Source organism: Piliocolobus tephrosceles, chromosome 1 (genome assembly GCF_002776525.5).
Source record: "Piliocolobus tephrosceles isolate RC106 chromosome 1, ASM277652v3, whole genome shotgun sequence".
In the NCBI taxonomy this organism is placed as follows: Eukaryota; Metazoa; Chordata; class Mammalia; order Primates; family Cercopithecidae; genus Piliocolobus; species Piliocolobus tephrosceles.
Window position 1 is genome coordinate 209507663 of NC_045434.1, and position 13809 is coordinate 209521471.

The window sequence follows — 13809 nt, forward strand, 5'->3', positions numbered from 1 at the left end:
CCTCATATTGACTGTTTTTTTAAAGTGATGTCCTTGCCAGGAATTTGGGGGAAAGGTCTATTTCCCTTCTGGCCCCTTCATTCTGCCATCTGGCCCCCACATTTTCACCTATGTTTTAAATAGCTTAAAATTAGGAGTGGGCACAGTGGCTCACACCTGTAATCCCGACACTTTGGGAGGCTAAGGTAGGGAGACTACTTGAGATCAGGAACTCAAGACCAGCCTGGGAAAAATAGCAAGACCCCATCTCTACAAAAAAATATTAAAACTTAGTGAGGCATGGTGGCACACACCTGTAGTCCCTCCCAGCTACTCAGGAGGCTGAGGAGGGAAGACAGCTTGGGCCCAGGAGCTTGAGGCTGCAATGTGCTATGATCACACCACTGCTCTCCAACCTGGGTGACAGAGCAAGACCCTGTCTCAAAATAAACTAATAAATTAATAATAAAAGTTTAAAAATAAAACTTAGTGTTACTCATATAACTTCAGAGGAGAACTCTCAAAGCTTAAAACTCAACTTTGGCATTATCCAGGTAACTCTGGAAAAAATTGAAAGAGGAAAAATCGTGGAGTAGTTGGTTAGGGATGTTTTGTTGGCCTTTAAATTTTAAAAAATGAGAGACTCATACTTAGGACTTACAGTTATACTGAATGACATACAATTAAACTCTGAACAATTTAATTGTGCAAAAGAAAATTTTAAGAGTCAAAAAGAAGAAGCGTTATTAGCGAGACTGAGTGGGTTTTATAGTTAAACACCTACCCAAGACAGGATCTAAGGTGTGTCTTGTCCCTTCTCTGATTTCCTCTCCAACGCGAGATGCACCTGGAAGGTAACTGCCAACAGAGTCTGGCGCCAGGGCCACTGAGTCTGGCGCTGCAGCATTAGCTTGCTCTGGGATGGATTTTGCAATGGCAAGAAATAGCTGAACATCATTATAGGACAGTCTGATATCCAGGGCTTGTAACTGAATCTAACAAAATGTGAAAAAGGTAGCAATTTTTTAAAGCTGCATTGGTTTTGCATCCATATCACTTACAGATGTAACTCCTATTTCAAGTTCTAAAAGTCCAACAGATACTGCACCACATTTCTCATTTAAAAGATTGCAAAGATCTTGAAATTAAGCACTAATAACCATAAGGTAATATGTCTCAACTATGAGGTCAAATGGTCACAAACCTGCACCACGTAAAAAATACTAAGCTAGGATAATTACTAGAGCAATTAGTATTTCAGCAGGATGATTTTCATACAAGTATATTAATCATTAAAGCAGAGGACCAAAGATGGCTCTGGGGGAGAAAGGAGCACCTATCAGCAACATTTCTTAATCCCTTTTGCATGGATCTATTTAATTTTTTAAATCTCTCAAACAAAATGACCAACCAACAAAATTTATCTCTTCTTTATTCAAACACGGCTTAAATGAGTCAAGTTTGACACTATTTCCTGAAATCCAGTTACTTCCTGAGAAATGAGCAGTACAGCTACCTCTGGTACAGGCAGTGCAGACACCAAAACCAGACTAGTGCACAAATGAGCACTCTGGATGGCTGTCTCAATGTCTGAAAATGGTGTTTTATTAATTAATTTTTTTTTTCCTGGAAGGAAAAAAAAAAGACCGGCTGGGCATGGTGGCTCACGCCTGTAATCCCAGCACTTTGGGAGGCCGAGGCGGGCAGATCCTGAGGTCAGGAGATCGAGACCATCCTGGCTAATAAGGTGAAACACCATCTCTACTAAAAATACAAAATATTAGTCAGGCATAGTGGCGGGCACCTGTAGTCCCAGCTACTTGGGAGGCTAAGGCAGGAGAATGGCGTGAACCCAGGAGGTAGAGCTTGCAGTGAGCCGAGATCACACCACTGCACTACAGCCTGGGCGACACAGCGAGGCTCCATCTCAAAAAACTAACTAACTAAATAAATAAATAAATACATATCAGAATGGCTTTTCTCTTTTAACCTCCTATTGTTCAAATGGACTGATTATCTCCACTCAACCAAGGAAATCAAATGCCCAATTCTCAAGCCTGCCTTCCCTTGCTTCACCTTAAATCCTCCTTACTTCCCTACATAGTTCTTTGCTCTAGTTAGACCGTCCTGCTTCCACTCAATTTAGGTTATTCATTTGGAATGCTCTCCCTCCTCCTCTCTGATTATTTACATGGTACCCTTCCTCCCAAATCCACCTTATGTGGAGTCTCACTCAAGATTCCTACCTATGCTGAGTTCTGCTTTCTATAAGCTTCTATAGAACTTCAAGATTATACAAGACAACTCAGGACTTTTATCCTCCCCAAGACTGTAGGATCTTCTAGGACAGAAACAATGTCATATTTATTCTGTATGTGCTAAGGTAACTAAGAGGTTGTTGGGGCCAGGTGCAGTGGCTCACATCGGTAATCCCAGCACTTTGGGAGGCCGAGGCGGGCAGATCATGAGGTCAGGAGATCGAGACCATCCTGGCAACACGGTGAAACCCCATCTCTACTAAAAATACAAAAAAATAAGCCGGGCGTGGTGGTGGGTGCCTGTAGTCCCAGTTACTCGGTAGGCTGAGGCAGGAGAATGGCATGAACCTGCAGTGAGCCGAGATTGCGCCACTGCACTCCAGCCTGGGTGACAGAGCAACACTCCATCTCAAAAAAAAAAAAAAAAAAGAGGTTGTTGGGCTCAGAGTAAATAAGTGCGCTTGCATAGGAAAGTGTTTGAGAGGGTATCAACATATTGCACAAATTTTCCATCATTACCTCCAGGACAGGTGGGAAATCTTCACTATTGAATGCATCCATCAATCCTGAACTATTTTGATAAGAAGAATTCCCCACCAACTCCACTTGAATTTGTACGGGATCCACAATTGAAAGAGCTGTATCATGCTCATTCCCCAGTCGGCATGAAAACACCTACAGAATGAAATGCAATATGGCGAGAATTAATGTCTGATTGAGGAAGGGTCCAACTATCAGCACAAAGAGGCTAACTCAGAAGCCATTGGCCATGTGTTATCCCAAGACCCGTAACAACTGCTGAAGTAAATACTGTGAAGGGTAAGGCCTCCCCCCACCACTGCCGAGAGCACAGGCAGTGGTTCACCCAGAGGAAAAGGCAGTTTAGCAATACATCCCAAAAGCCTTATGAATCTTACACCCTTTGATCCAATAATCCTACTTCTCTCTAGGAACTAGCAAAAAAAAAAAAAAAAAAAGATTCACTAAACCATTATTTAATAGTTAAAAAAAACTAAGAGCAGCCAAGGTTATATCACATCTACTCAATGGAGTATTTGCAGCCATTTAAAAAATGACAAAAAAGACCACACAGATTGTAAGAAGACAGTTACAACACAGACTATGTGAAAATACAACCCAAATAATGTTACTCCCCAACTTGAAGGAAAGAAACACACCAAAATGTCCACAGAAATCATATATGATTTCTGATAGGTTATTTTCCCTCCCCATGATATTTTCATAATTAAAAATAAAAACATTATTAAAGCTGGGTGATAGGTACATATGGAGTTCATGATATTATTCTGTTTACTTTGTATATGTTCGAAATGTTCTATAATAAAAGGTTAAAATATAAATACATTCACTGGGAGAGAGGGAGAAAGGACTCCAATTCTAGGACCAAATTGTTTTGCATGCTTAGGAAGAGCGCAGAGGAAAGAAAACAGCAATCACTTGGGTCCTTCTTACTCCTTCACCCCCTCCACCACCTTTCTGGGGCACACCCTAGTGCTGTTGAAAAACATGTGACACCAAGGTCCTTTGCCATATTCAAAATTCAAAATTCATAAGCTATAAATTCTCCCCCAATGATTTATCAAGCTGGTCTTAAAATTCAGACCCAATTGTGCTGTCTAAAAGGCAGGACTGAAAGGAGTTTCCAGCGATCTCAAATATTTTGCCTTGTAGTTGTCCTAAGACTTTAGAGCAGAAATGTTTCATTTTCCTTTTTCCTTCAGGGGTTTCTGCTACACAAAACCCAATTGTACCTGACAGTTCATTAATCAATCACCAAGATTCTCCATTCAAAGCTAGTATTGTGGTGGCTTGGAAGGCAGATGAATTACAATTTCATGATCAACTCACATCACACCAGCATGCAAATCCTTCCTCTCAAACGGAGGTTTCTTTACAAGAGAGAAACAAGCAGTCAAGAAGTAGAGTCCCTACAGGCCTTATTCCACTATGTTTGTCTCAAAACCATAAACCACATACTCTTAACAGTGAAAATAAATTTTATTCATTCAAACTTTGAGCAATACCACTGGAAAGAAAAGGGCATGAAAAGTCTAATCATAAAGCAAAAGGAACCCTGACCAAGTATGCTAACAGTATGGCATGGGGAATGTGAGTTGACATGAGTCAAGTACAAACATCTGATAGAAACAAGAACTTGCCACGGTTCCCCTTCTGTCTCCACACCGCATGGCTTAACAAGAGACAAAGCACTTTTGGCCTAACATTGCATAATGGCATTTTCGAGCTACAAAGGCCACTCCAGCACAAATTATCTTCTTCATGAGATGACATGAGAGCCTAAAGCACCACTATTATCCATGCGCTCCCTTCAGCCAGGCAGGACTCTGCAGAGCTGCCCTTTTACAGATCAGGTATTCCTGAAAGGATAACATATAAGATCCTTAGCACTTTGTATAAATAGGTTTCCCTTCCCAAAGCCCTAGCTCTTTACAGGGCTGCACTCCAGGTGAGAAGGGGGATGCAGGGGAAATGAGACCTACGGCCTCACCTTCATGCATGAGGTCTGCAGAATGAGAGGGCACAACAAGGGGCCTAACAGGGCAGTGGGGACTGAAGAAGTCTCCTTGAACTTCTTGAGGAAGAAAGGGTGTAAGAGAAAAAGGCAAATGCCCTCTGCATATTTACAGCCTAACACGGGGAGACTGAATTCATGCATTAGAATAGCCAGGGAGATTTGGGGAGAAAACAAACAGGAGAGGAGGGCAAGGGTCTTCCAATTCCATGAATTACTTCCCCTAATGAAAGTTTAAGAGGTAAAATTATCTTCCAGATGCTTTTCTCGTGAGCCAACATGCAGTGCTGTGATCAACACATAGACTTCTTACCTCGATGCCAAACAAACTTCCTGAAAAGGGGCGATCAACAAACCGGGGCTTATAGGTGAGCACTGTGGTGCCTTTCAGAATAATGGCATTGGTGTCAAAGCAGGACACATCTTCAACGACCACAAACTCCGTGCCTGGAAAGGACAACATTGTCAATCAAGCCAGAGCTGGGAAGCTGGAAAACACCAGAGGCTGTTGCAAACGAGGCAGCACATTTCCACCAGGCTACAACATGAACCAGTAAGATTTGTTCTGCAAAATGTCTGCTGACATTTACTAACACCGTCATCCTGAACCAATACTCTGCATCTGGCCATGTGCAGCTAAGCCAACAGAGCCCTGCAGCAGCAGGAAAGACTGGGATGTGATTTCTCTCTTTAGAATATTTCTAAACTAGATAGAGAAACTGCACCCCAGTCCTCCTGGGAGGCCTAGGAGATATTCAGCAGTTCACAAAATCATCCTTTCTCTAAGTGATGACCTGATTGAAAATTCCAGGAAGATGACTCAGGTGCTAATGTTGGCCAGGCACTATGCATCTAAGTAGCTATTTACAAGGTTGTTTACAAAGAACGTAGACCAATTTAATGTCGAGATTTTTGAAATCGGTAAGTTTTCAAGTTATTTGTATATATTTAATAGTAAATTCACTCTGCTTTACACTGTGTTTTTATCAAAAACCATATATAGATCAAGCTTTTGTAACCGAACTCATGTAAAACGCATTGTGCTAGCCAGCTTCATCAGAATCATTGAGAAGCAGGTACAGGTATCAGAAACGTAACCATAAATACACAAATATATACAGATATACTAGATGAGTTCGCTAGTCAACAAAAGCCATAGTAAATCCATCTATACAAAGAAAAATATTCTTTTTGTAATGAAAATAAAAATCCCCTCACTTACTTATCTTCAAAACTGAGGTTTTCACATACTAAACTTGCCTAAACTCCATAAACCACATCTGCTAAGGCCCTAAAGATCAAACAGCAAATTGAAGACAGACCACACACTGGAAAAAAAAGACCGCTGCCCAGGCGGGTGCTCGGGCCAGGCACAATCACTAGGCAGGCAGGGGGCAGGGACAAGCAACCCCACAGCCTTCAGTGGGCCAGGCAGCTCCCACCTGAAAATAGAGGCCAAGACCTCTGATGCTTTCAGGTCTGTAAAAGAGGCAAATGTGTAAGTGCTCATGTGAAAAATGGGAGGCAAAAGAGAAATCATCCTGTAACACAGATATTGAGTCTAACATCCAAACTAAGCACCAATGAATCACACTGACATATAATCACCTGTTACATTGACCTTGACCTCCAGGTGCCTTTCATTGGACACAGGAAGGGAAGACCGCTTGGTAACTACTCCACTCTTCACAGTTTTGGGAACTAGAGCAGATTCGCTGCTAGAGATATGGTGGCGAGAAGGAGTAACATGATTTTGTTTCTTAATATCACTGGGAGTGTGGAGAAAATCATGGACTAACAGTAGCCAGTCAAATATGAGAAACACACGGAGATTGTTGAGAACTACTGTAAAGCAGGAGGAATCCTTGGTAGATCTATAAAAAGAAGACAGGAGAAACTAAATAGGAAAAAAGAAACATGGTATTTCAATAACCCGCAAATGTGCTGCTCTGTTTTGGCAGGTAGTATTCCAGTATTTTCTAACTGTCTGCTTTGAGTATCAGTAAACTTTGAACACTGGTTGAATAACACATTCAGTGTATTACTGGTTTAATAACACATTCAGTGTAATAAGTTAATCATATTTTTAAACAAGGCACATTTTATAAGAAAGCAGCATAGATAGCACAGCTCAGAGGTTCTCAATCAGATGGTTTTGCTCCTCTGAAGACATTCTTTCTTTCTTTTTTTTTTTCCAGAGACAGGGTCACACTGTGTTGTCCAGACTGGAATTCAGTGGCACAATCATAGCTCACTGTAACTTGAAACTCGTGGGATCAAGTGATCCTCCCGCCTCAGCCTCCCAAAGTGCTAGGATTACAGGTATGGGCCACTGCACCGGGCCCTTGGAGACATTTTTAATTCACATTTTAATTGCAATTGCAACTAGAGGGGGTTGCTATTAGTATGCAGTATAGGTAGAGGCTAGGGATGCTGTTAACTATCCCACAATGTACAGGACAGCCCCATAATAAGGAATTATCTGACCCAAAACGTCAATCGTGCTAAGGTCAAGAAACTCTGCTATGGTAAAGAGCACAGGCTTTGAAGTCAGAGACGCAGACTTAAATACTGCCATTTACGAGCTGTGTTATCTTAAGAAAGTCACCTACCTTCGCTCAGCCTGTCTCCCCACTTATAAAATGAAGAATATTAATATGATAAGAAATAAAGCACCAAGCACATAGCAGATACTTGATAAATGTCACTTTCTTTCCCTATGGGCTATTTCAAGAAGATCAATGAGGCACTCCTTCTTCGACACCTAGGATCACTTCTTTATAAATAATACCAAGTTTATACACACTAGTACTAGATTGTTTCTCTAGTTGAAATTGACCTGACAGCCCAGATCTTTTGGCCAGAGGAGAACAAGATGACATTTACCAGGGATAAATGTCCCCTAAGCAATCTAGAGGTAGAGTCGGGGTGGAGGCGGGGGGACAAGTTGCCATTACTCCAAAGTTTATATTTGAAGTGAAAACCCAAAGGGGACTCTCAGGCCTGACCTCAAACCATGATGCAGGCAGGGGCTTCAGCCAGGCCCTAATATTAGCACATCAGCAGGCCTGGCCTACTAATGGATAGGCCTCAGCTGAGCAGGACAAGAGGAACAGGGGCTGGAGCACTTCAAAGGGGTTTTCTGGGTTGAACTTAGTTCCGTAAGCCCAAAAGAGACTCTGGGGTTCTAGCTACTACATGTACCTGGTTCCCTGCCCTAAAAGGTACTCCTGTTTGGGAAAACCTAACTTTGAAATATTTCTAAGGCTGGTTTCTCTGCTCTCTCATTTCTCCTAAACCTGGCGCACTGCCTTCAGTAAAAGGGCATCATGATGCATGGCTCCTTCTTACAGACACAGCATTTTTCACAGAAACACTCTACTCTTTTGTAACAGAGAAAAAATGTTGCCCTCAGTAAAATGTTTCCACCCCATTTTGAACATAGATTGTCAGAGTTCTGTATTTAACTGGAAAGTCACAGTCTGTTGGATCCCTTTTCTGGAAAATATTTCAAGCCTTTAAACACTGTGAAGTGATTTATATTTGACACACAAGATCCCAACAGAAGAGTAATTCTTCTTCAGACACGAAAGGCGTTCAAAAATTCCCATCAAAAGAACATTTCACTCCTCTCGCTAACAATAGTATTTCTGTTAGTAAGAGCCAAGGTAAGGCTTTATTATTTGACTCCAATAAATTATACACCTATAATACATAAATATTTCCAGGCCCCCTGTATATTAAAAATATGGTAAGAAGAAGACAACTACCTGACAGTCTAGGAAGCTAGATTAATAATAATAAAGTAAACTCAAAAATAAATGTTTCCCGGCTGGGTGTGGTGGCTCACACTTGTAATCCCATCACTTTGGGAGGCCGAGGCAGGCAGATCACAAGGTCAGGAGTTTGACAGCCGCCTGGCCGATATGGTGAAATCCCGTTTCTACTAAAAATACAAAAATTAGCCAGGCATGGTGGCAGGCGCCTGTAGTCCCAGCTACTCAGGAGACTGAGGCAGCAGAATCGCTTGAACCTGGGTGGCGGAGGGTGTAGTGAGCGGAGATCGTGCCACTGCACTCCAGCCTGGGCAACAGAGTGAGACGACGTCTCAAAAAAACACACAAAAAAAAAAGAAAAAAAAGAAATGTTTCTCCAGATGGACCAAACAGATGCCAGCCTCTTGTTCAAAGTTCAACCAAATGAACTGCAAAATGCAACCATCTTATCACATGACTGCAATCAGCCCAATGACGAGAAACCTGTTGGAAACGTCATTGGCTTTAACATCACAGACCCAGGTTTGACCTCTGACTTCCTGACCTGCTAGCTGTGTGACCTTAGAAGAGTGAACTAACCCTTCTCCAAGTTTCTAACTTGGAAACTGCAAAATGAAGAAGTCACCCCCTTTGCAGACTTGTCAGGATTTCACTAAGCATAGCTAAGGTGCCTGGCTCATGGCAAGGCCCAATAAGAGGCAATTAGGATTCCTCCTGAATTTTTTAAAGTTCATACAAAAGTATAAATGTCTACTCTGCTAGACTTCCTAAAGGCATATGAAGAAATCATGACCTCTCTCGAAAAACAAAACAAAACCTAAACCCTGGGGAATTCTGAACAGCACATTGAAATGTCAGGCATACAGAAACATGTAAGAATAATCCTGACGACTTTTTGTTCTGTTTTTTGCTTAACCACAAAGTTTTTCACAATCTTTTTACTTAGTGGTTTATACTTAACAACATGTCTGATGACATGAAGCACTAACAGAAGGGAAAGTCTCCTTTTTGGGTTTTCATTGAAAGACTTCTTTAGATCAGGCCTAATTTTTCAGTTTTAAGGTCTATGTTCAGCCATAACATCAGCAAATGGTATATCATAAAATAACACGTTATATCAGCAGTAACAATGACAGCTGCCAACTGTGTCAAGCAATATGCCAGAATTACTTTAATTATTACCTCTACCCCATGTGGTGGGTATAGGTAATTTTCTATTTTATTTAAGAGGAAGTTGAGGCTCAAAGGGGCTAAACAACTTGTCTGAAGACACATAGCTAGATAGTGAGAGAGCAAGGTTTCCAGTCCAGATCTGTCTGATTCCAAAATATATGTTCTTTCCATATACAACACTGCCTCCTATAATACCAGAAAGAAAAATATAACCTAATTCAAAACGGTAAAAACTACGTACACATGGATAATGAGTCAGTAAGACTTGAATAAACGGGTAATTCAAGTCAAGTCCACCTTCCCTTCCATTATTTGTAAAGACCAAAAGTCTTCGTACTTTTTTCCTTAAAAAAGCATAATTTCTTCCTTCTCCAAGCCATTTTACAAATTAAAATAGTCTAGAGTTTACAAGGAGATTGATTTTAAGGCTCAATTCTGAACTACTTTATTTTTAAAGGCAACGGAGACATCTTTTGGCCAATAAATGAAACTGCAAGATTATAGGAATAATATGTTACTATACAGTACACTGCACTGATTAAGCCATTATCTGTTTATCTTTCTAGCGATTCCTTGGTTTTTTGATGTTCTAAAGCCAAAAAAGACTTGACCCAAAAGGGAATGTCTCCATAAAGAAAGGCAGAGAAGGGTCTGGATCTGCTACCTGAAATGTAGTTCAATCTGAATGGATCCTTGGGTGGTGCTGCTGTTCTTAGCAGGCTGAAAGATACAGCTGAACACGTTCGTCATGCCAGGGCTCGTCTTCTGCCCAGCATAACGGGTGTCAAAAGCCATCATGGAATGGGAAACCAAGTTAATGGACTTGGTGTGGTTGGAAAAACTTTCATAGAGCAGTTTACACTTCTTGAAGTCAAATCTAAAAGAGAGAAAAGAAAGCAGGCAAAATGTGAAACACAAGTCTTCCATTTTACAAAAGTATGTAAGTTCGAGATAACAAAAGCAAAATAAAAAATATATCTAAGTCCCATAAGGAGAATAACCTTCATTCTGAGTTTTTTTGTTGTTGTTGATTTTGTTAATAGACTCCTCGAAATGGAGTTAGTGTCACTGTGTCTTGGATCTTACTTTTCCAGTTCCAAAATGATGATCTTGCTTATAGGAAATGCATGAGAAGTAACAATACCACATGTTTAACATATTCTTGATCCGTTATCATTCCCACGACCCACCAGAAGTCTAAGAAGTCTGTATATTCCCAAAGACTGTCAAGGGTCCCTCGGGCCTTCATCTGTCAGCTTCTAGCTTGCCTGCGTGTTTGACTCTGCAGTGTCTGTCCAACTGTTTATGTAAAACTGTTATAGTGTACTGGGAACAAATAATGCTCTTTACATGGAGAATGATTCAACTAATCTACCAAGAGGAAATGCATTTGGAACCATCATTTTTTTATAACAGAGAAAGCTGCAATGAGGAATTCGTAATTCCTCACTACCATTATGACAATACATGCAGAATTATTCCATATTGAGAAAAACTAAGGGTATAGCCAATCATCACAAAAAATTGCTGGGTGAGGTGGCTCACGCCTGTAGTCCCACCTTCTTGTGGGGGCTGAGGTGGGAGGATCACTTGAGCCAGGGATGTGGAGGTTGCAGTGAGCCGAGATAGCACCATTGCAGTCCAGCCTAGGCAACAGAGAGAGATTCTGTCTCAAAAAAAATAAAAAAATAAAAATAAAAAGAAAAGGAAAGAATAAAATTGCAGGCTCACAAGACCACCAATCTAGGACCACACTTTCAGTAACCAATGCTCTCATCAGCTGAGTTAGGTACGGACCATGGTGGACTTTCAACAGAAAGACAAACTAGAAGACAGAGTGCTTCAGCAGGGAATTACTGGCCTTGAAGTGCTGTTTTCAAATGCCAAACCACTTTCCCAGTCATACGACCATAAGCTAGCCATAAAAACTCTATCTGGAAAAGAGGAGTGATGTATGCCCAGCTTACAGGGCTGATAAGAGATCAAAATGAAAAGGTTATTAAGTATGAAACGCACTCTTTAAAGTTCAACACCAGTAATCATGAATTCATACATCTATATTGACCAAGGAAGTGACAGAAATAAGTGAAGTACTAGGTAAGCATATGTCCCATTTCAAGGGAGCAATTGCTACTGTGCTTCCAGATGTTTCCAAGTGAGAACATGGACCTAGTATTGCCAAAGCTTCCAGTTTTTCAAAAGAAGCTAAATACAAACCTTTTATATAAAATCCTGCAACGTTTTTCTGGGGCTGGGGGGAACCAGGTTTCAGCTCTGTCGCCTAGGCTGGAGTGCAGTGGTGTGATCATGGTTCACTGCAGCCTCAACCTCCTGGTTCAAGTGATCCTGTCACCTTAGCCTCTTCAGTAGCTGGGACTACAGGCATGCACCACCATGTGCAGCTAGTTTTTTAATTTTTTGTAGAGACAGGGTCTCTCACTATGTTGCCCAGGCCAGTCTGGAATTCCTGGCCTCAAGCAATCCTCCTGCCTTGGCTTCCTATAAGTGCTGGATTCCAGGCCTGAGCCACTGTGCCCAGACCCTAACATTGAAAATGGCCAGCGAGGCATCAGTGCCGCACATCAAGTGGTTCTGCATCTCCCACCCCGTAACTACTCAGACACACAGCAAGACAGGACTTCCTGACTCCATCACCCTGTGTGAGACCACATTTTAGCTCCACGAAGTCTGCCAAAGCATTTAATAGCCATTCAAGACAAGTCCAGAGCTCGTTTTTCTCTCTGGTACATCAAAACACTAGCTGCTCTGTCACCCTAAGCGACTATAACAAGCAGAGCAGCCTGAGACCCACAATGGTCACACAGTATGGGGCAGAAAAAGATCTTCACTGTTTTAGGCCACTGATAATTTGGGGTTGTCTGTTACTATAGCATAACCTAACCAACGTTGACTGATAGAGCAATGCATCTAAACTTTTCAATGCAGACAAGATTCCACCTGCGGGCCACCACTCTGCAACCTCTGCTCCGTGTTAATGCAAAACATGTGTATTATTTGGATACTGTTACTGACAGTATAATAATATAATTAAAGGCATACCTGGCTAGGGACCCAGCACCTTCTTTTCTTTTTGGATCTTTAAGCTCCAGACTTACATTCACCATATCAATGAGGAAGCACATGCAAGTGTATACTTCTCCACTCAGAACAGTCTACAAAAGGAAAATGCCCGTCAATCCATAGCTGATGATGCCAACCTAAAAACAGGTTAATACGACAAGAAATCTAATTTGCTTGTTGCTCCACCTTCTTTCTCCGGGTGAGTTTGAGGAATAGATACACAGGGTGACCATCAGCTGAGACTATGAGAGTTACAGAAGAACATAAGATCTCACTCACATGAATTCTTGGATCTTGTAAATCATAAGGCCGCATAAATTCCTCTATGGGTTCTCCCAGGTTGTTCTCCAATAAGCCGCGGATCAGCTTGTATTTATACAGATCCAGAGAGCAGTGGACTGAGGAGAGATTGCCATGGATAGATATGTCTGGCACAGTATGACTTATTTCTCTATGAAAAAGAAAAAAGATCACTTACACAAACAAGTCACTAACTTAACATTGACATAGCTCACACCCAAATAATGGAGCTAAAGTGTACTCACCTACATTATCAAGTAGGTAATTCCTACTTCCAATGACAAAAATTCCTGTAGCTCCAAATGAAACAAGTTAATACGACTGTCATGCTTCAACTATAAAAAGCCCCTTTTCTCCCAAAATTTACATTTAGAAAATCCTCAAACCAGGCCAGGTGTGGTGGCTCACACCTATAATCCCAGCACTTTGGCAGGCTGAGGTGGGAGGATCACTTGAGCCCAGGAGTTCGAGACCAGTCTGGACAACATAGTGAAATCCATCTCTACAAAAAATGCAAAAATCAGCTGCGCGTGGTGGTGTGCACCTGTGGTCCCAGCTACTCAAGGGGCTGAGGTACGGGGTTCACTTGAACCCAGGAAGTCATGGGTGCAGTAAGCTGTGATCGCACCACTGTATTCCAGCCTGGGTGACAGAGTGAGACCCTGTGGGAGGGAGGGAGGGAAGGAGG

At 41.6% G+C, this 13809-nt stretch overlaps 1 protein-coding gene across 2 annotated transcripts in view; it reads right to left on the reverse strand.

Moving 5' to 3' along the window:
- The window catches only part of VPS13D (vacuolar protein sorting 13 homolog D), a 283937-nt gene that overhangs the window by 185620 nt on the left and 84508 nt on the right, over nt 1–13809 (reverse strand). For both annotated transcript variants that reach the window (XM_023192002.1, XM_023192003.2), the window contains 7 exons: nt 13101–13272; nt 12801–12913; nt 10405–10617; nt 6400–6665; nt 5105–5238; nt 2757–2912; nt 764–974 (listed from right to left, as the gene is read on the reverse strand). In XM_023192002.1, the coding sequence (XP_023047770.1) occupies nt 764–974; nt 2757–2912; nt 5105–5238; nt 6400–6665; nt 10405–10617; nt 12801–12913; nt 13101–13272 (1265 nt within the window). The remainder of the gene's footprint in view (nt 1–763; nt 975–2756; nt 2913–5104; nt 5239–6399; nt 6666–10404; nt 10618–12800; nt 12914–13100; nt 13273–13809) is intronic.